This window comes from Molossus molossus, unplaced genomic scaffold (genome assembly GCF_014108415.1).
Source record: "Molossus molossus isolate mMolMol1 unplaced genomic scaffold, mMolMol1.p scaffold_m16_p_14, whole genome shotgun sequence".
Lineage (NCBI taxonomy): Eukaryota > Metazoa > Chordata > Mammalia > Chiroptera > Molossidae > Molossus > Molossus molossus.
Window position 1 is genome coordinate 48,493,762 of NW_023425349.1, and position 19,465 is coordinate 48,513,226.

Below are 19,465 nucleotides of genomic sequence, written 5' to 3' on the forward strand. Positions count from 1 at the left end.
GCGGTTAGAGCGTCCGCCTGCGGTCCGGAGAGACCCGGGTTCAGTTCCCGCTAAGGGCATGTACCTTGGTTGCAGTTTGTCCCCGGCCCTGGTTGGTCGTGCGGGTGGCGGCCACTCGATGTGTCCCTTCACGTCGATGTTTCCCTCTCTCTCTCTTCCTCTCTCTCCCTCCCACTCCATCTGTACAAAAAAATGGAAAAATGTCCTCGGGTGAGGATAAAAAAAACAAACAAACAAACAAAAAAAATGATTATTGAGGCATTATTAATAGTCACTGACACTAAATTGTCACCCACATTTATATTATAAAAGTGAAATCTTGTTGGAACCCTGAACTGTCTGAGGAGACTAGGCACCCCTCTCACTAGCTGTACATATATCAACTACCCTAGAAAATTGGTGAATCGAAGGACATTCAGAATAAGGCAGAGGGGTGCTAGTCTTTAGAAATTGGAGCCTTACAACATTTCTATCTAGATCTTGCTATGTGACCTTAAGCAAATCAAAGCAAGTCATTTTTAACTTCTTTTCTAGTCTCCTTTATAAGAAGAGGAGGTTAGACAAGATGACTTCTATGTCCAAAATTCACTTGCACATCATTATTCAAAATACTAACTATATATATTTTAATCTAAACATTTACAGAAGTCTAGATTTGAGGTTTGATCTCTTTTTTTCTAGACGATGGAGTCCATGAACGCTGGAAAGCTCTTCTCCAATGCATATCTGATGGACTTAGGAGGCTGCATAAAGACATTACGCTACTGTGCAGGCTGGGCTGACAAGATCCAGGGCCGCACAATACCTATCGGCAAGTAGCTCGGAGACACCACTGGAGTGGGGGTTGCATGAGGAAATTACTGTAGAGCTGGATAGTTCCAAACATTCCCCTTTGAAGATGTCAACCTAATAAGGCAAAATTATTGTCTTCTTGACTTTGAGACAATGCAGTTCTGAACCTGGAAGTTCGGCTAAGATTCATCAACCAGCGTTTAAAATTGTTTCAGCATAATCATGCAGAAGATAACACTAGAGATATGTTAGAAAATACTAAAGTGAGAACATTCTTATGCGTGAATTATTGGCTTAAGGCAGTTTTCTCTCTAGGAGCCCAAATTTTGCAAAGCTGGCCACTGCAATTATGTATGTGGGTTTTATTCTAATAGAGGCATTCATATTCTTTCTAAATTGTAATTATTTAAGCCACTTTGCATGTTCCAGTGTGAGTCGGTTATGGTCATCTGTGCCTGGTCTAACTTAGCATACTTACATCAGTTTAATTAAATAAACCAATTCACATTGGTTTATTTCAAGTAGCTTCAAAGCAAAATGGGACTGTGTTTCTAACCCGGTTTAAGAATTTGTACGAGTGAATGATTATTTTGTGTTTTAGTATTTTAGTAGAGTATGCACATGACAGAATAAGAATGATTTTTAAAAAGCATCATTTTGGAAAACATTATGGGTAGAACTTGACTCATATAAACTTCCTGACTATAGAAATGCAGTCCCCTGCAGGACTGGCCCGATGGCCATTCCCACTGTAATTAGAGCATCCAGCAAGCAGGTTAGAAGTGATAGTCAGGAAGCTAAAAGGGGAGAGTGAGACCTTGCTAATACCAAGAAATGTGGCTATTTTAGAAACTCTTATTTAACCCCTTAGTAAAATGGGAGATGCCAGTTAGAGTACCAATAGATTTTGATAAGGAGGCTTCTTGCTATGATAGCCAAGAAGTTTTTGTGGGAATAGGACAGAGAACACAAAGCACAATGTAACCTCGGGATGAGCACGTCAAACTGGGAGGCATATAAAGCAATAAAACCCAGATTGAAAAGAAATGTCTTGTACTCTGGGCATTATTTTCATGGATTAAGAGAGTTTGCTTTTATTGTTTGGTAGGCAAAAAAGAACATTTTAGCACAAGCCAGTAGGAAAGATGTATTGCTCGTAAGGAGATAATTTTTTTTTAAATTCTGCTACTTTTCAGTTTTACTATTGTTCAAATTATACTTCTTAAAAATTTTTTATCATTACTGGTAGAACTTAGAGCTTCCAGAAACAGAATTTTAACAGTGTTTTCCCTTAGTCACACATCTTTTACTTCTTTGCTTGTGAAAGAAAGGAAAGGGAGAATATGATGATTTAGAAAACAGCCTTCCTAAATGGTGAGAGAGAATTAAATATCTTTAAATCTTTTCCAATTTTGCATTTTAGCTTTGCCTAACTCAGTTTTATGGTCCCTCTTATTTCTGTTCTGTTCTAGTCTGTTATTATATTATGTTTAAAATTTTTTTATTGTTGATAGTATTACAGATGTCACCCCCAATTTTCTCCCATTAACCCCTTTCTCCCAGTTCCCCTCCCATCCTAGGCCTTCATCACCTTATTACCTGTGTCCATGGGTAATGCGTATATACATGTAAATTCTTTGGTTAATCTCTTCCTGCCTCCCCTCCCCACTTCCTTCTGAGGTTCATCAGTCGGTTCCATGTTTCCATGTCTCTGTTTTTATTTTATCAGTTTATTTTGTTCATTAGATTCCACATATAAGTGAGATCATGTGATACTTGTCTTTCTCCAACTGGCTTATTTTGCTTAGCATAATACTCTCCAGGTCCTCTCATTTCAAATTACTATTTGAAGGCTCAAAATTTTATTTTGTAAATAGTTGGAGGTATCTTCTTTTTTTGTTATTGTTGTCTATATCTTCCTCCCACATCTGCCTCAAATGACCATTTCATGAATATCTCATTATATAGAAGTGATTGTCTGTTTATTTTCCAGATGGAGACTTTTTTACTTATACAAGACATGAGCCTGTGGGTGTGTGTGGCCAAATCATCCCTGTAAGTTGGTCTCGTGTAATTCTCAATCTTAAAAAGAAAATGAGTTCTAATTCTGTTTCATTTGGTAATGAGACTTTCTGCAGCACAAATGGATGCTTAGATATTTGCTAAACGTGGTAACTGTTGAACTTGTGTCTCTCTGTGACTGAACTCCTTGGCTGTGAATTAGATAGCCCAGAAACCTGTCTATAGCCCGCATACCTCTTGAGTGTGTTTCAGTATTGTAGCATCAACAGATCTTGACCTTTTACTTACTGGTTTGTTTTTTAAATGCTGTACTAGACACTCTTTTTGAGACTCTTAAAAAAACAAAAAGAGTATTATATACTCTTTCAAATTTTGAGTGGTTTTTAAAAATTAAAATGGAAGAAACTATTAGACTGCTGTGTGGAATATATCCTCACTTTAGATAAAAGGCTGTGATATTTCAAATTCCTCTTTTCTCTTAAGCTCAACAAATAGGAAACTAAAAGATTTCACTTTCAATGGCATATTCAAAAAGGCCAAATACAAAGATGGTAAAGCGTCTCAAAGTTCTTAGATGAAGAAGCAGCAATGACTTATCTTCTGCTCCAATGAGATTGAAATGTATACATATCAACATTTTCAATGAAATTTATTAGTTCAAAAACTCCAATAAAATCATAAAAACTACACCATTTCAAATATGAATAACAGCTGATATTTACTGCCTGCCCATGATAAACTGGTCACTGTGTTCAGCATTTGGCCCACTTTCTCCATGAATCCCCAGGACAGCTTTCTGAGATAGAGAAGACTTGGGTCAACACTTATGGATGATGAACTCATGCAGAGAGAGCATGCCACTTATAATTTATAGTATGTTTAATAGTAAGGCTCGATTCCCAAACCATGCAGTGATTTTCTTTTTTTCCTGGTAGAAAAACCTCAATATAACAGCACTTGATAATATATTATAGCTCCTTCCTGCTCCTCTTCTGTGTCCAGTTTCTTTGGAACGTCTTCACATTTATGAGTTGTTTTTTTTTTTTTTTTTTTTATTTTATCCTCACCCGAGGATATTTTTCCATTTTTTGTACAGATAGAGTGGGAGGGAGAGAGAGGAAGGGAGAGACAGACAGAAACATCGACGTGAAGGGACACATCGAGTGGCTGCCACCCGCACGACCAACCAGGGCCGGGGACAAACTGCAACCGAAGTACGTGCCCTTAGCGGGAACCGAACCCGGGTCTCTCCGGACCACAGGCCGACGCTCTAACCGCTGAGCCAAACTGGCCAGGGCTATGAGTTGTTTTTTTAGCAAATGAACTTAATTAGAATACCCCCAATGATGAAACAAAACTACTACAATTATTATTTAACATCTACAGGAAATGTATAATGTAGAAGTTAGATTAGCGACTGTGACTTTCAGCAATACAAAGACTATTGTTTCCCATCGCCTTCTAGTGGAACTTCCCGCTGGTCATGTTCATCTGGAAGATAGGGCCTGCCCTGAGCTGTGGAAACACCGTGGTTGTCAAACCGGCAGAGCAAACTCCTCTCACTGCACTTCACGTGGCATCTTTAATAAAAGAGGTAAGTTTCCTAAATCACACCACGCACCAAACTCAGGAGTCCTACTCTACAGTGGGAAGACATCTGCTGTCACTGTGACCACGTTACCAGCCAAGCTCCTGCCCAGTGGTGCTGATGCACTGAGCATGGCCGCCAGCTGGGATCTGCAGCAGTCAGCCCGAAGGTCCTCTGCCCAGATGGACACAGGAAGCCAGACTCAGAAGCTTTATGTCATACAGTCACCTCATGATCACTTATTTGTTTCTTTAGCCCAACTCGCATGAATGCAAAGCATGTTAAAATGGATATAACTTTCCTTCAAATGTTGAAATTTAAGTTGGTTTATCACTGCCACTACTGGCCTGGGGTTTCTGGGAACTGTTTAAACTAGTCTATCTGAAGGCTGGAGGCCTCTGCGCCAATACATTTACTTGTAATATTGGGCCAATTATCTAAAATCACATCTACCCATGATGGGATAGGTTGATATACTTTTTCTTTTGTGGTTTCCTCTAAATGTACCTTCTTCTTAGTCAACCGAAACATAAATTTAGGAATACTGAACCCACATTTAAAAAATACTCTTCACTTTGCCCTGGCTGATTTTGCTCAGTGGTTAGAGTGTCCGTCTGTGGACTGAAGAGTTTTGAGTTCGATTCCCAGTCAAGGGCATGTACCTGGGTTACAGGTTCGACCCCCTACCCAAATGAGGTCATGCAGGAGGCAACCAACTGATGTGTGTCTCTCACATCCATGTCTCTCTCTCTCCCCCCCCTTCTCCCCTCCCAGTCTATCTAAAAAAAAAAATCAATGGAAAAATTTCCTCAGGTAAGGATTAAAAAAGAAAAAAAATACTCTTCACTTCAAATTTTTAAAAGTCAAAAGAGAGAGCAGACTGATGGTTGCCAGCAAGGAGAGGGTTGGGGAACTGGGTAAAAAAATGTGAAGGGATTAAGAAGTACAGATTAGTAGTTGAAAAACAGTCTCAGGGATGTAACGAACAACACAGGAAATATAGTCCACTAGCTATCTGTGGTGCCAGGTGGGTGCTGGAAACATCGGGGGCAGCACTCTGTAAAGTATATGATTGTTTAACCACAATGCTGTACACCCGAAGTAATACAAAATAATACTGATTATAAACTGTAACTGAAAAATAAAATGACAAAACAAGGCATTTTGATGCAAATAACATGACATTTTAATTAACCCCGTCAGTTGCCACCCTGCTTTCTGCCTGATAATTCTTTGGGAATAAAATAAGTCCGTGAAGCTTAATCATAAATAAATGACGGTTCTCATCTGACATCGTACCAATTAGATAAAGCCAGTGGGAATTTGCAATGAAACCACTTAAGTGAATCTTGTTTGGTATAGAAGCTCATAAAGTTCACATAAAGTGGCAGCTTCAATCCCAGGCTCTCTTTTTTTTTCCATGGAATTAAATTCTCCTTCCTGGCATAACTGTTTAACTTTGCATCTTTCAGGCGGGGTTTCCTCCTGGAGTAGTGAACGTTGTCCCTGGCTACGGGCCGACGGCAGGGGCTGCCATTTCTTCCCACATGGATATAGACAAAGTGGCCTTCACCGGATCCACAGAGGTAACACCGTTTACTTGGGCCCGTGGTTAGGAATGTCTGCATCCCCAGCTATCGGAAGTGTGTTTTATGTAACTGTTTTTAAACCGACATTTTCTTAAAACAAAAGTTCTTTCCAATGATTTGTTCCTTCTTCTGACTTTCGATTATGTTTATAGAACATTAGCAGATGTCGTTGAGATGAAACAAAATACCTATTACCGGCTTGGGGGGACTGTGTTCGGTGTGCTCGTTACTTTCCCTGCTGAGAAATATGATCGATTAGACCTTGTCGTACGGTTAGGTACAGTTTATGATAGAAAATATAAATTAGGCTACAATGATTTGTATAGATAAATGTAATTTTATCCTGTAGGTTATGAAACTTAAACAGCCGAGCCTCACCCTTAGCTCCTTATTTGGGGCTCTCTCGTGTATGAACATTCTGAAAGGCCAGCAACTCAGCTTCCCCGGACGCTACTGCTGGCCCAGCCTAACTTTTCTGCCTCTCCGGCTCCAGGTTGGCCTTCTAGAAGGTTAAAGAACAAGGCCCCAGCCAAGAGCAGTACAGGGAGAGGCAGGAGGGAGAGAAAAGGAGATACCCCTGGAAGGTAGAGTTTGAGAGAATTAATTCCCACCTATTGAGATAATTTTCTATTGCAAACTAAAGAAAAGTGGTGAGATTATACTGTATAAAGCAAAAAAACAAACAAACAAAAAAACCAAATACAAATACAAAAAAAATTCTTGAGTCACTTTTATTAGATTATGTGACATCGTCAGATGCTTAATACAAAATATAATGCATGTTCTTACAGGTATACAGCATAGAGCATGAAGAGTGAAAATAACCCCTTCTTGTAAAGCTGCTGACATGAATGAGAAACAAGGCAGGATGTGATAAGATACAAAGCATGTAGGAAGTGTTGGAAGGGGGTTCCCAGGAAGGAATAATGATGTCTACATGAGTGCTAAGACTTGCTCTGGGTTTTGAAGAATGGTTAGTTTTTTTTAACTTCCTGAAAAGATTGAGAGACAAGAACATTCCAGATAGTGAGGAAAAGCTGATTGGATTACTTTGTACTCGAATTAGCCACTTCAATATACAGAAATATTTACATAGAGAACTAAAATGATGAAAAAAATCCAATTTTATTTTTCTTGATCTTTTTAAAACTAGGTAACTACTTACTTTCTCTTGTTTTTATTTTACCTATAAAGTAGAAAAGGTTACATTCAGCAAAGCCCTAATTGAGGTAAGGGAGAGCCAATCACACATTCAGGATTCTGTGAGCAAATCACTGGGAATGTTCAGGACATAACAAATGTGGTGAAGTCACAGGCTGAAATCACAGCAGAGGGGGGAAAGGCAGGAAGGCCTAATCCTCAGCCCAGCATTCCAGAGCCTCCCCAGTGGGAATTCCATGCACATTTCCAGCTCTAGGTCTCACGCCTACTCTTTGGTCCAGCTCCTCTGGGCTAAGGCTCCTGTTCCCTAACCCATCTCCAGCATCACTGCCTGCTTGTTTCGGCTCATCCCTGAGCTGCTGTAGCATCAGCGGGACACTTTCCCTACCAACAAAGAAACCTTGAGATTAGAAGACGAGGAAACACCTGGGTTCAAACTCTAACTCTACCCCTCTTAGTTGTATGTCTTCCAAAAGTGAAATATTCTTGCTAATTTGAGTTTCTTCGTTTGTAAAATGGAAAGAATAGCATCTACCTTATTGAGTAGCACAGAATAAAATCAAATTAGCTAATGGGGAGTAAAACATTTAGCACCCTACTGAGTACTTGGTAAAAGGCACAGTTATTGTAGGTGCTCTCTGCTCATTTCCATTTTTATGTTCCTTCCCTTATTCTTTTATTTCTCACACTGGCTTAGAGGTGGTGAGGGAAGAGGCATCACTTCCTGATCATTCCATGTGCCTTTTCATCCCTCCAGGCTTTTGCTCATAAGTGACCATAACCAATCTTAGCGTGGTCCGCACCACATGTTACCTCTCTACTTTCTCTGTAGTCCCAGAACCGTCTGAATTTTTTTTTTTTTTTTTTTTATCCTCACCTGAGGACATTTTTCCATTTTTTGTTCAGATAGAGCGGGAGGGAGAGAGAGGAAGAGAGAGAGAGAGAAACATCGACGTGAAGGGACACATCGAGTGGCTGCCACCCGCACAACCGACCAGGGCCGGGGACAAACTGCAACCGAGGTACGTGCCCTTAGCGGGAACCGAACCCAGGTCTCTCTGTACCGCAGGCCGACGCTCCAACCGCTGAGCCAAACCGGCCAGGGCCCGTCTGAATTTTAAAACTCCCATCTGTGTTCCTATTGTCCATGATACGTAATTACGATAGTGCCTGCTCATCGCTTTCTCATGTGTGCTCTTCTTTGCTGACTGTATTCTCAAAGACTATCTTATTAATTGTTACCTCCAAAAGCCAGTACAGTAACTACTTCTAAATAAGTATCAAAACAAATTAACTACGATGATTTTTGAAGCCACACAGAAAAATCAGGCTTTCGGAGTTCTTTCAGGTTAGTTACCTGGCAGATAGGGAAGTTGCCAAATGCCATAAAAGAAGTAAACTATGAATTCTATTTCTTGTGGTCATTGTAGCAATGAACCCCATTCTGAAAAAATGCTTCTGGCAAGGTGTGAATTTCAATCCCATTAGATTCATTTAAAACAGAATCCAACCCATATGGTGCAGAAGATAAGAAGTTCGAACATTTTCCTGGGCAATTGCTACTTTTGCCCAACATGACAATGCCACAATTTCATGACATGTACTGTTTACCAGGATTTTTATGGTTTTTCTCTTTTCTTCACTGCACACCTCTTTGGGGAAAATGATGAGCCTTTACTTTTTCCAGTTAAGGGAAGAAAATCATAGGACAAAAACTGATGTTTCTTTGTTTGGGCTTTAATTATATTTTGGGGAAAAGTCAAGCAAGCCTGTTTATTTGACATCTGAACTGGCACTGAGTAAAATTTTCTACTTCTCTCGTACTGCTGACCACTCTTCACACGAGTCTTGTGACACGTGTAGCCTTGAGAAAAATGCCTCTGATCTCGCTCCTTTCCCCAAGACTAAAGCTACTTTAATAAAGTTTCTCCAGTAAACCTTTCTAATAGAAAAAAAAAAAAAGGAAAAGAAAAGAAAAAAGATATAGGAAGAATTTGGAGAATTCAAAAGGCAAAGAATATTATCTAGGAAATAGAAAATTCTTAATTGCCTTAAATGAAAATTCAGTTTTTTCAAGTGGTCGTAAGAAGTATGTTGTGGAAGGAAACTGGGAAACAAGAGAACTTTCAAACAGGTTTCCAAACTTCAAGTCAATTATAGTTTGTTTTTATTAATCTTAGGGGTTTGATTTCGTCTCATCAAATCTTTAAATAAGATAAAAACATTAATAGATTAATGTTCTACTCTGTAATGCAGTCAGTTCACCAACACATAAAATTTAAACATGTATTCAGCAAGCATCTACTTATCTTTTGTCCCATTGGGATAGAAACATGTTATTAAAATCTGATGTATTGAGAAGGAAAAGAAATCCAGAGAATAAAAGAAGCAAGCTAAAATGAAAACTTGTTTTTAAATGCAAAGATCATTTTAGAGCATTAAAACATTAATAAAAAGCAAAGACTAATAGGCATAATACAGGCAGGTTTCAGAGGTGGGAAATAGAAACAAGTACAGAAATAATCTTGATGGGCAGTGATCCACAAAAAAGAAAAAAGAAAAGAAAAGAAAACAATGTATTTCTCTGAGGAGAAGCAACTAGCATTAAAGAAGAAACCAGACGAGTAGGATTCCAGCTACCTGAAGTAGCAGCACAGAGCACAGATCCAATTTCTTTCTTCTAACTCCACTGTTCAAAGGTGTGGAAGGAGAGAGAGAGAAAGGTCTGTCAGTCTACAAAGAGTTAAGTGAGCCCACTGTGACCGTGCTGAGAAGAGGTACACAGAAATAGAATGTCATCACTGTACCAAGGAGGTAGCATCTGTTTGGGAATTGATAATCTGTACAAATAATACAATCTGAGGGAGGCTCAGATGAAAGAGGCTTCATGAAAGAGTCTTCATGAAGGTACCATGAAAAGTTGGAGGAAGAAAGGGTCATGTCCACCTAGAGTCATCAGAGAGGGATTCAAAAATAAGCTAAGATACAAGCTGGACCCCAAGGAAGGGTAGGATTGGAAGCAGCCCGGAGGTGTGAGATTCAGGGGGTGGTAATATGCCAATTAATCTGGATAGAGTTGCCTTGATTTCAGTCGAGGGATAAAAAGTCAAATATATAAGATATATTTGGAGGAAGATGTGTCAGATCTATCAATAGAAAGATGGTGTTCTGTTTGAAATGAAAACAACCACCACCACCACCTCCTGTTTAGCCACGCACATTAAGATTAGCTTTTGTAGCCCTGGCCAGTTTGGCTCAGCGGTTAGACTGTCAGCCTGCATGCAGTCGGAGAGACCCGGGTTTGGTTCCCGCTAAGGGCATGTACCTTTGTTGCAGTTTGTCCCCAGCTCTGGTTGGGTTGTGCGGGTGGCAGCCACTCAATGTGTCCCTTTCAGGTCGATGTTTCTCTCTCTCTCTCTCTTCCTCTCTCTCCCTCCCACTCTATCCGAACAAAAAATGGAAAAAGGTTAGCTTTTGTAGTCTACATCTCTGTTTTTATGGCCATTTTTCTGATTCACCACATAGTTATGCTTGGATGAAGGAGCCTTTGGTATCTGAAGGTGACACATTTTGAAAAATGCCATTTAACGTTTCTGCCAAATGAAACGTAACTATGGCACACATTTCGTGTAAGTTTAAAATGCTAAATAAGCCTGACTTGCTGAGAGCAGGTTAAGCCTCCTTTTTGTAATGCTCCGTTTCAGGTTGGCAAGATGATCAAAGAAGCTGCAGGGAAAAGCAATCTGAAGAGGGTGACCCTGGAGCTTGGTGGAAAGAGTCCTTGCATTGTGTTTGCTGACGCAGACTGTGAGTAGCAGCTACTTGTTAACTTTTCCCCATCTTCCTTTTTGGAGTCTGATAATGTCATACAGTGAACTTGAAATTTACAAAAGGGTTTGCTTCAAATGTCAAGGTGTAAGGCATTAGTCAGAATCCAGAATTACTCTGAAAAATCCTTTAAATTGTCCTCAAGTTATAACTTTAGGTAAATCTAACAGAGACACTCTTTCTTTCTGGTTTAGAATAGATTACTATTCTCCCAGCTGAGCTCTAGATGAACTAACTGTTTTACATTTAGGAGCCATAATAAATACATTTTTAAATTCCATACCTTTAAATATTAGCATCACATTAAGAATAGTGAGATAGTCCGGCCAGTGTGGCTCAGTGGTAGAGTGTAGACCCATGCACCAAGAAGTCACTGGTTCGATTCCCAGTCAGGGCACATGCCCAGGTTGTGGGCCAGATCCCCAGTGCGGGGCATGCAGGAGGCAGCTAGTCAATGTTCTCTCTCATCAATATCTCCATCTCTCTCTCCCTTTCCATTCCTCTCTCTCTAAAATCAATAAAGGAGAAAAGATTAAAAAAAAAAAAAATTAAAGAATAGTGAGATACCCTCAGACATATTGGACTAAGGCCAACCACTACATTTATTCAGATTCTATATTTGTTGCTGTCATTTCAGGATTAGAAAGGTTAATTTGTCATCTGGCTGATAAGAGGTGGAATATATTGAATCAATATCTGACTATAGGACTCATGATTTTTTTTCTGTAATACCATATTGCCTTAGAGAAATATTTATATAAATATATCATCTTTAGAAAACATCTCTCCTTTTACACGAATGTCTTCTTTGCAGTGGACAATGCCGTTGAGTTTGCACACCGTGGCTTATTCTACCACCAGGGCCAGTGCTGTATAGCTGCCTCTCGGCTTTTCGTGGAAGAATCCATTTACGATGAGTTTGTTCGCAGGAGTGTTGAGCGGGCGAAAAAGTATGTTCTTGGAAATCCTCTGACCCCAGGTGTCAATCAAGGCCCTCAGGTGAGGATACAGTGAAGGAATAGCCTATTCAGGGGACAAGAGAAAGTGTCCTCTTTCGGCCTGGTTTTTATTGACTAGTATTACTTCCCATTATGTATCTTCCTAGGTGACAATACTTTATCAGTTTGATTTAAAAAATAGTTAATCTAACTCCCAACAGTAAAGAAAACATCCTGTTTTTGTGTTAACTGGTTTTTAAGTCTAAGAGGCGAAGCGTCATGTTGGGCATTAAAGCTATGAAGAAAAATAACAAATGATATAAATTTCTTGTTTTCTTCCATCTGCTCGCCTCTCGATGTCTATCTGCAGTTCTCCGTCCACTTGGAAATTCTTAAACAACTCCATCGTTTATTTCTGTCTTGGATTCAATCCCTTGTCTCAGCTTCCGTCGCACAGCATGTCTGCAGATTGTCCCCAGTGTCTTCTGTTACTCCAGCTGCGACACAGTGTCCCAGAAGGTCTTGAGTCCCTGGGTTTGGGGCAAACCTCTCATCTTAGTTGTTAATAGCCAATTATTCCCCTTTTCTTCTGTCTACTTAGAACCATTATCAGTAAGAATGTCTCTCTCTTTACCTCTTTCTCTCTCTTATCCAAATGTCACCCCTCCCTCTTGCCTAGTTCTCTGTTTATTGTCCGTTATGGAAGCCCCTGGACCTTTGGTTCTAAATTTACTCCTGCCCTTTGGGATCTTGGTCTAGAGCAGAGGTATTCAGCTGGGGACAATGTCCCCCTCCACCAAAGGGACAGTTTGCATTGTTTGAGACATTTTTAGTTGTCCCAAATGGGGGCGAGGAGTGGTTTTGCTGGCATCTTGTGGGGAGAAGCCAGGGATGTTACTGAACATCGTACAGTGCACAGGAGATCCTCACAACAAAGATGTATCTGGGCCCAACTGTCCATAGACCGCTATTGAGAAATCCTGCTCTAGAGTCTACGTGTTAAGCTCAGAGGCTTTATTCTTTCACACTAAAAATGATATACTGCTCCACACTGTTGATTTCAAAACCAAAAACACTATTATTGACTTACTCACTAAGCCAAAGATAAAGTTGACTCACCAAAATTTATTGAACACTACTATCAGCTAAACCCTGGGATAGGTACCTGGGAATACCAAAAGAAACAGGAGGGGAGGCTGCCCGACCTCCTGGAGGTTATAGCTGAGATCAATTGAAGGGCTGTCTTGTAGTTTCCTGCTCCTGCAAGATATCCTAGTAGGAAAATCTTAGGAGTTAGGCAGTGCCCAGTATTCAGACATAAAAGCCTGAAATAACTGGCAACTAAAGTAGTAAGTGGTTTAGCACTATCCCTTTGTACTTTGTATTTATCTTGGAGTCACATTTGGCTATGACGTACTACTGGAGCTGCTGGTTGTGTGCCCACATTGCCAGTAACCAGACATTAAAATATAAATTCCTGTGTTTTTAGAAGTTAGTGACATTTTCTTACAAACAAATCCTTTCAGCTTCTATATGCAGTACATAAGCAGGGATTGGATTGTCATCAAATGTCCACCATGGTCATAGACAGGGAAAAGTTCTGACTTGGGGAATGCATCACGTGACAGAAACCAAAACAAATCATAATTTTTGGAGGCATAGTCAGATCAATATATTGGAATAGGCCAGAGAAACTTTGCGTGGACGTAGATGGATCCTTGACTGTTTAGTGGCAAACTAGAATATCTTAGCCAGGCAGAGCTACCTAACCTCTTACTCTGGTTGTATTAAATATTACACAGTAATTTAGATATCACCTCTTATTAAACCAATATCACAACTTCCTTAATCTGCTGGAAATGAAGGGACACTTTCTTTTTGGAATATTCAGTTAAATATTGTACACTGAGGAGCACTGAGCAACATTGTACCGAACATTGTGCCAATTTTAGAAAATGGTTTCAACTTTCAAATAGCACTTAATTGAATTGGCTATGGTTGCTGGGTTGTGTGCAGTTAGAACTTTGTAAAACCCTTTATTGGGCCTTGAAGATGGGGGAGATTGCAGAGTCAAAGAGGAAAATAAAGAACGACATTTTTTAAGTCGTGAGAAAAGACAAGTTTGACTGGCCAGAGGCCCTCCCTTCTTAACTCCTTGATCTCGGAGGTTTTCCTGGAAAACGTAACCTCAGCCACACCTGAGACACAACAGTCTTCCCCAGGGGTTTGGAGTCCAAGAGTTACCAAATCCTTCGGTGTCGCAACATAGGAATTGAGGCGGTTGGTAACACCAGTTCCAGGGTAGGGAGGGGAGGTGTGTGCTGCTTCTCCCAGACAAAAATTCATTTTTCTGCTTATTAACCAACCATTTAAGTTCTGTAATGCTTGTACATGTTTTGATGTGGCCCATTTAATGAAGTAGGATGATAACAATCAAAATAGGGCAGAAACTGAAACCAGACCTACTGACTGCCCCAGGGGGACCTGCACTGGGGAGGGTGACCGGCTGTGGTGAGCGTGGACCCAGCCAGAGTGGATGATCAGGAATGAGAACCCAGCAGAAGTCTGGGCGTCTTCCCAAAGTCCCATTGCATCTGCTTTCCAACTGCCACATCTAAGTCCACCCGGTATTAAAGTCCTCTTCTTCTCCCATCGCCTCTTTTGATTTCAGTTAGGACTACTGTTTCCAGGGAAGGGTGTTTGATTATTAACAGGCATTTCTTCAGGTGTAAATAAGTGACAGCCATGTGAAAAGGTCTCTATATGTTTGCAGTGCCAACAGGCTTTCTCACGTAACTGGAAAACACACACTCGATGTATTTTCTATCTTCACGGTTCATGAAAATGTCATTACAAATGTCTTCAGAAGTCATGAAAGTAAAATATACCTGAAGAATAAATCTGAGTCTCTGTCAGCTGTTTTGATTGAGGGTTTGATTTAACAATAGCATTCTGAAACCCTCGGTAACAGGCCCAGCAGTGCGTTATCTTTACAAATTGCTGTTTGTTTGTTTTTTTCATGTGGTGTTTTTCAAACAGATTGATAAGGAACAATATGAAAAAATACTCGACCTTATTGAGAGTGGGAAGAAAGAAGGGGCCAAACTGGAATGTGGTGGAGGTCCGTGGGGGAATAAAGGCTACTTTATCCAGCCCACGGTTTTCTCTAATGTTACAGACGAGATGCGCATTGCCAAGGAGGAGGTAAATGGTTTCATTCTGCTCTGTTCTTTCTATTGCCATATTGTGTCTGTGTGTGCGCACAGTGTCTCTTTAAAAGTCTCAGCTCTTTGAATATCTTTGTCAGTAAATGTTACTCTTTTTTCTGTTATTGATAAAGGTTTAAAGTTGTGATCAAGACTAAAAACAGTAAGGAATTCACTGGGCAGGCCAAGAATATCTAGCCAAACACACAGCAGGATGCTTACCAATTTCTAGGTGCTTCCTACACAGATTTAAATTAATGAAAAAGAACTGTATCTTCAATGTTGCTTTTCTCCTTTGGAAATAAAATATTTGAAAATAATTGAAAAGGATAAGATTATGTGCAGTTTTTAATAATTTTTCTTTATTGATTTTTAGAGAAAGAGGAAGGAAGAGGGTGAGAGAGATAGAAACATCGATGAGAGAGAACATCGATTGGCTGCCTCCTGCATGCCCCCACTGGGGATCGGGGCCCACAACCTGGGCATCGAACTGATGACCTCTTGCTGCATGGGTCGATGCTCAGCCACTGAGCCACACCAGCTGGGCCATATGCAGTTTTTAAATTAAACTTTTTATTTGAGATAATTATAGATTTAGTTGCAGTAGTAAGGAATAATACAAAAACTCCCATATACTCTTTACCCGGTTTCCTTCAATGGTAACATCTTGTAGAGCTATAGTATCACAAGTATGTTATCATTGAAACAGTCAAGACACAGAACCACATATCATCACCACATGACTCCTTTTAATAGCCTAATCCATGTTCCTCCTACCCTGCCCTGGCTTTCCCTTAACCACAAATCTGTTCTCCATTTCCATAATTTTGTCATTTCAAGAATGTTTAATAAGTGAAATCATACTTCATGTAACCTTTTGGGATTGGCTTCTTTTCACTCAACATAATTATCTCTATATAGATTCATCTAGGTTGTTGCATGTAAAGATGGTCTTCTCTTTTTATTGCTGAGTAGTAGTCCACTGTATGGATGTACCATAGTTAATTTAACCATTCAGCCACTGAAGAACTGTTGGATTATTTCCAGTTTGGGACTTCTGTGAATAATGCTCTAACCGCTGAGCCAAACCGATCAGGACAGTAAATGCAGTTTTTAAAGAAAATGCCAAACCGTTTTCCAGAATGGCTAAAAGATTTCACATTTCCATTAGCAATATATGAGTGGCCCAGTTTCTCTGTATCCTTGTGAATATTGGGTGTTGTGGCTGTTTTTTATTTCAGCCATTCTGATAGGTCTCTAGCGATAGCTTATTGTAATTTAAGTATGCATTTTCCTACTGGATAATGGTGTTAAACATCTTTTCATTTGCTTGCATATTTGCCATCTGATATCTTCCTTGATAAAATGTTTCTTCATGTCTTTTGCCCATGTATTAATTGGATTGTTTGATTTTTACTGCTGGATTTTGAAAGTTCTTTGTATCTCCTAGTATTAGTCTTTTGTCAGATATGTGGTTTGCAAATATTTTTTCCCATTCTGCAGCTTATTTCATCTTCTTAAAGCAGAATCCTTCTCAGAACAAAGGTTTTTAAATTTCAGGAAGTCCAGTTTATTTATTTTTCCTTTTATACATAATGTTTTTGGTGTCAACTCTATGAACTCGTTATTTACCCCTAAATCTAAAGACTTTTTTTCCCCTGTGTTTTATTAATGTTTTTGTTTTCTATGTTTCATATTTAAGTATCTGATCCATTTTAGATTAATTTTTATATAAAGTTTAAGTCAAGGATTTTTTTTTTGTTTTGCCTACAGGTGTTCGATTATTCCAGCATCATTTATTGAAAAAGCGATTTTTTTCTTCCATTCAATCACTTTTGCATCTTTATAAAAATTCTGTTGTGAATATTTATGTGTATCAATTTCTGGGTTTCCGTTCTGCTCCACTGATCTAGATGTTTATTTCTCTGCCAGCACTCTTGATCTCGGTAGCTATATAATGTCTTGAAATTGGAAGACTGAGTCTTTTCTCTTTATTCTTCTTTTCAACATTGTTTTAGCTATCTTAGCTCCTTTGCTTTTCCATATACATTTTAGAATAATCTTGTCCATATATGTAAAAAAATCTTGCTGAAATTTTGAGAGGAATTATGTTAAAAATGTCTATCAACTTGAGGAGAATTAACATATTAATTATGTTGAATCTTCCAGTGATTGAACATTGTAGGTCTCTTCATTTAATTATATCTTCTTTGAGTTCTATCATCAGCATTTTGTAGTTTTCAGTATACATGTCTTATACATATTTTATTTTATACCTAAGTATTTTTTTTAGTGATTATAAGCAGTATTTATAATTTCAGTATGCACATGTTTATTGCTAGTATATACAGATATAATTGATTTTGTGTATTTTCTTTTTTTTTTTATTTTTTTTATCCTCACCCGAGGATATTTTTCCATTTTTTGTACAGATAGAGTGGGAGGGAGAGAGAGGAAGGGAGAGAGAGAGAGAGAGAGAGAGAAACATCGACGTGAAGGGACACATCGAGTGGCTGCCACCCGCACGACCAACCAGGGCCGGGGACAAACTGCAACCGAAGTACGTGCCCTTAGCAGGAACCGAACCCGGATCTCTCCGGACCGCAGGCCGACGCTCTAACCGCTTAGCCAAACTGGCCAGGGCGATTTTGTGTATTTTCTAGTACCTTGTAATGTTACTGAGCTCACTTGTTCTAGGAGGATTTTGGAATTTCCTTGACAATTTCTACGTTGACAACTCTATCGTCTGCTAATAGGGACAGTTTTATTTCTTCCATTTTTACCTTTGCCCTTTATTTCCTTTTCTTAATCTTTTTACTTGCTAGAATTAAACTACTATGTTGAATAAGAGTAGTAGAAGCGGACATCTCTGCTTTGTTTCCTATCTTAGGAAAAAACATTGAGTATGATGTTAGCTGTGAGAATTTCATAAATTTCCTTAATCAGGTTTAAAAATTCTTTTTTATTCCAAATTTGCTGAGGAGGGGGTTAGATTGTTTTCAATTTTTTTTTTTTCTGCATCAACTGAGATGATCGTGTGGTATTTTTCCTTCATTTTATTAATGTGGTGTATTACATTGTTTGATTTTTTAACACTAAACCAGCCTTGCATCTCTAGAATGAACTTCACTGGGTGATGGTATATAATCTTTTGCAGGTATTGCTGAATACCATTTGCTCATTGTTTAAGGTACATTTATTGTAGTTGATGTTTGGTTGAAGGATATTGGTTTTTAGTTTTGTTTGACTGTTTTTATTGATAATAAAAACCATTTAGTGTTTTCTCACTATGTGCTAGATATAGTTCTAATTGCCTTATAAATAGAAAATATATACAATAAAATAACAAATATAAATATTTCATTTATATTTACATATACATTTATATTTATAGCATTTGTGTGCATTTATATATAAAGTTATATAATAAAATTTATAAAAATGCATAAATTATATATAATATTATATATAAATAGAGATTTATATGACAACATATTTTAACATAAATTTATATAAAGAAATATAAAATATTTTATATAAGTATTAAATATTCTTATTTTATTCTCACTACAACCTCATAAGAGTAGTATTATATATTCTTTCCTTTTTATAGAATCTCTCCAATATTAAAAGAAAGCCTCTAGCCTTTTTTTCTTGCCAGAGACAATCAAATACTCTTTTTTATTATTTTCACATATTTGGAGTGGTATATTTTTTAATGAAAATTTCAGAACAGTTGTAAGATCTATAATTTCTATGTTGCATTTTAATGTTTGATGACTAAATATAACAAAGCATAATATTCTGATCCCAGAGTTTTTCTAAATAAAGACATAGTAGTTGTCCTCAGCCCCTATATATTATATCTGTTCCATTACCCTTATGAATATAACAGGTCAAGCTTCTTTGAACCTTTTTGTATCTTGAGTTCTCCTTTGAGTCACAGACTCAACTATGATTTAGAAATATTCTTGTTATCGTTCTAAATAGTAATGAGAAACCTAAGGCCCACAGATGTAAAGTAATTAGGTTATGCGTCTAGTCAAAGGAGTTTCTGAGTATAGCATAATTCTCGGGACTACCATTTCCCAGCTCTTTCTACTTGACCAACTATTGCTCATATTAACTTCATTCTCTATTCAATCTCACCATAAGCTAACATTGTAGAATCCCATGGAACATGTGGGAACCATTCTGTTAAACGTTGATCAAATGTTAATGCTAGAAAGAACAATTTGGATAATTCAGGCCAAAAGTTAAATTTATAGATGAGGTTATTGAGATCCTAAGAGTTGGAGTGATTTGCTACTGTTTCAGAACTGTAGACAGCATTGTAAAGCT

At 38.5% G+C, this 19,465-nt stretch overlaps 1 protein-coding gene across 1 annotated transcript in view; it reads left to right on the plus strand.

The window, feature by feature from the left end:
* ALDH1A1 (aldehyde dehydrogenase 1 family member A1) overlaps positions 1-19,465 on the plus strand; it is a 53,506-nt gene that overhangs the window by 22,928 nt on the left and 11,113 nt on the right. Inside the window, exons 4-10 of the mRNA XM_036261424.1 lie at positions 682-811; positions 2,786-2,847; positions 4,280-4,408; positions 5,875-5,988; positions 10,857-10,959; positions 11,795-11,979; positions 14,958-15,122. Coding sequence (XP_036117317.1) covers positions 682-811; positions 2,786-2,847; positions 4,280-4,408; positions 5,875-5,988; positions 10,857-10,959; positions 11,795-11,979; positions 14,958-15,122 — 888 coding nt within the window. The remainder of the gene's footprint in view (positions 1-681; positions 812-2,785; positions 2,848-4,279; positions 4,409-5,874; positions 5,989-10,856; positions 10,960-11,794; positions 11,980-14,957; positions 15,123-19,465) is intronic.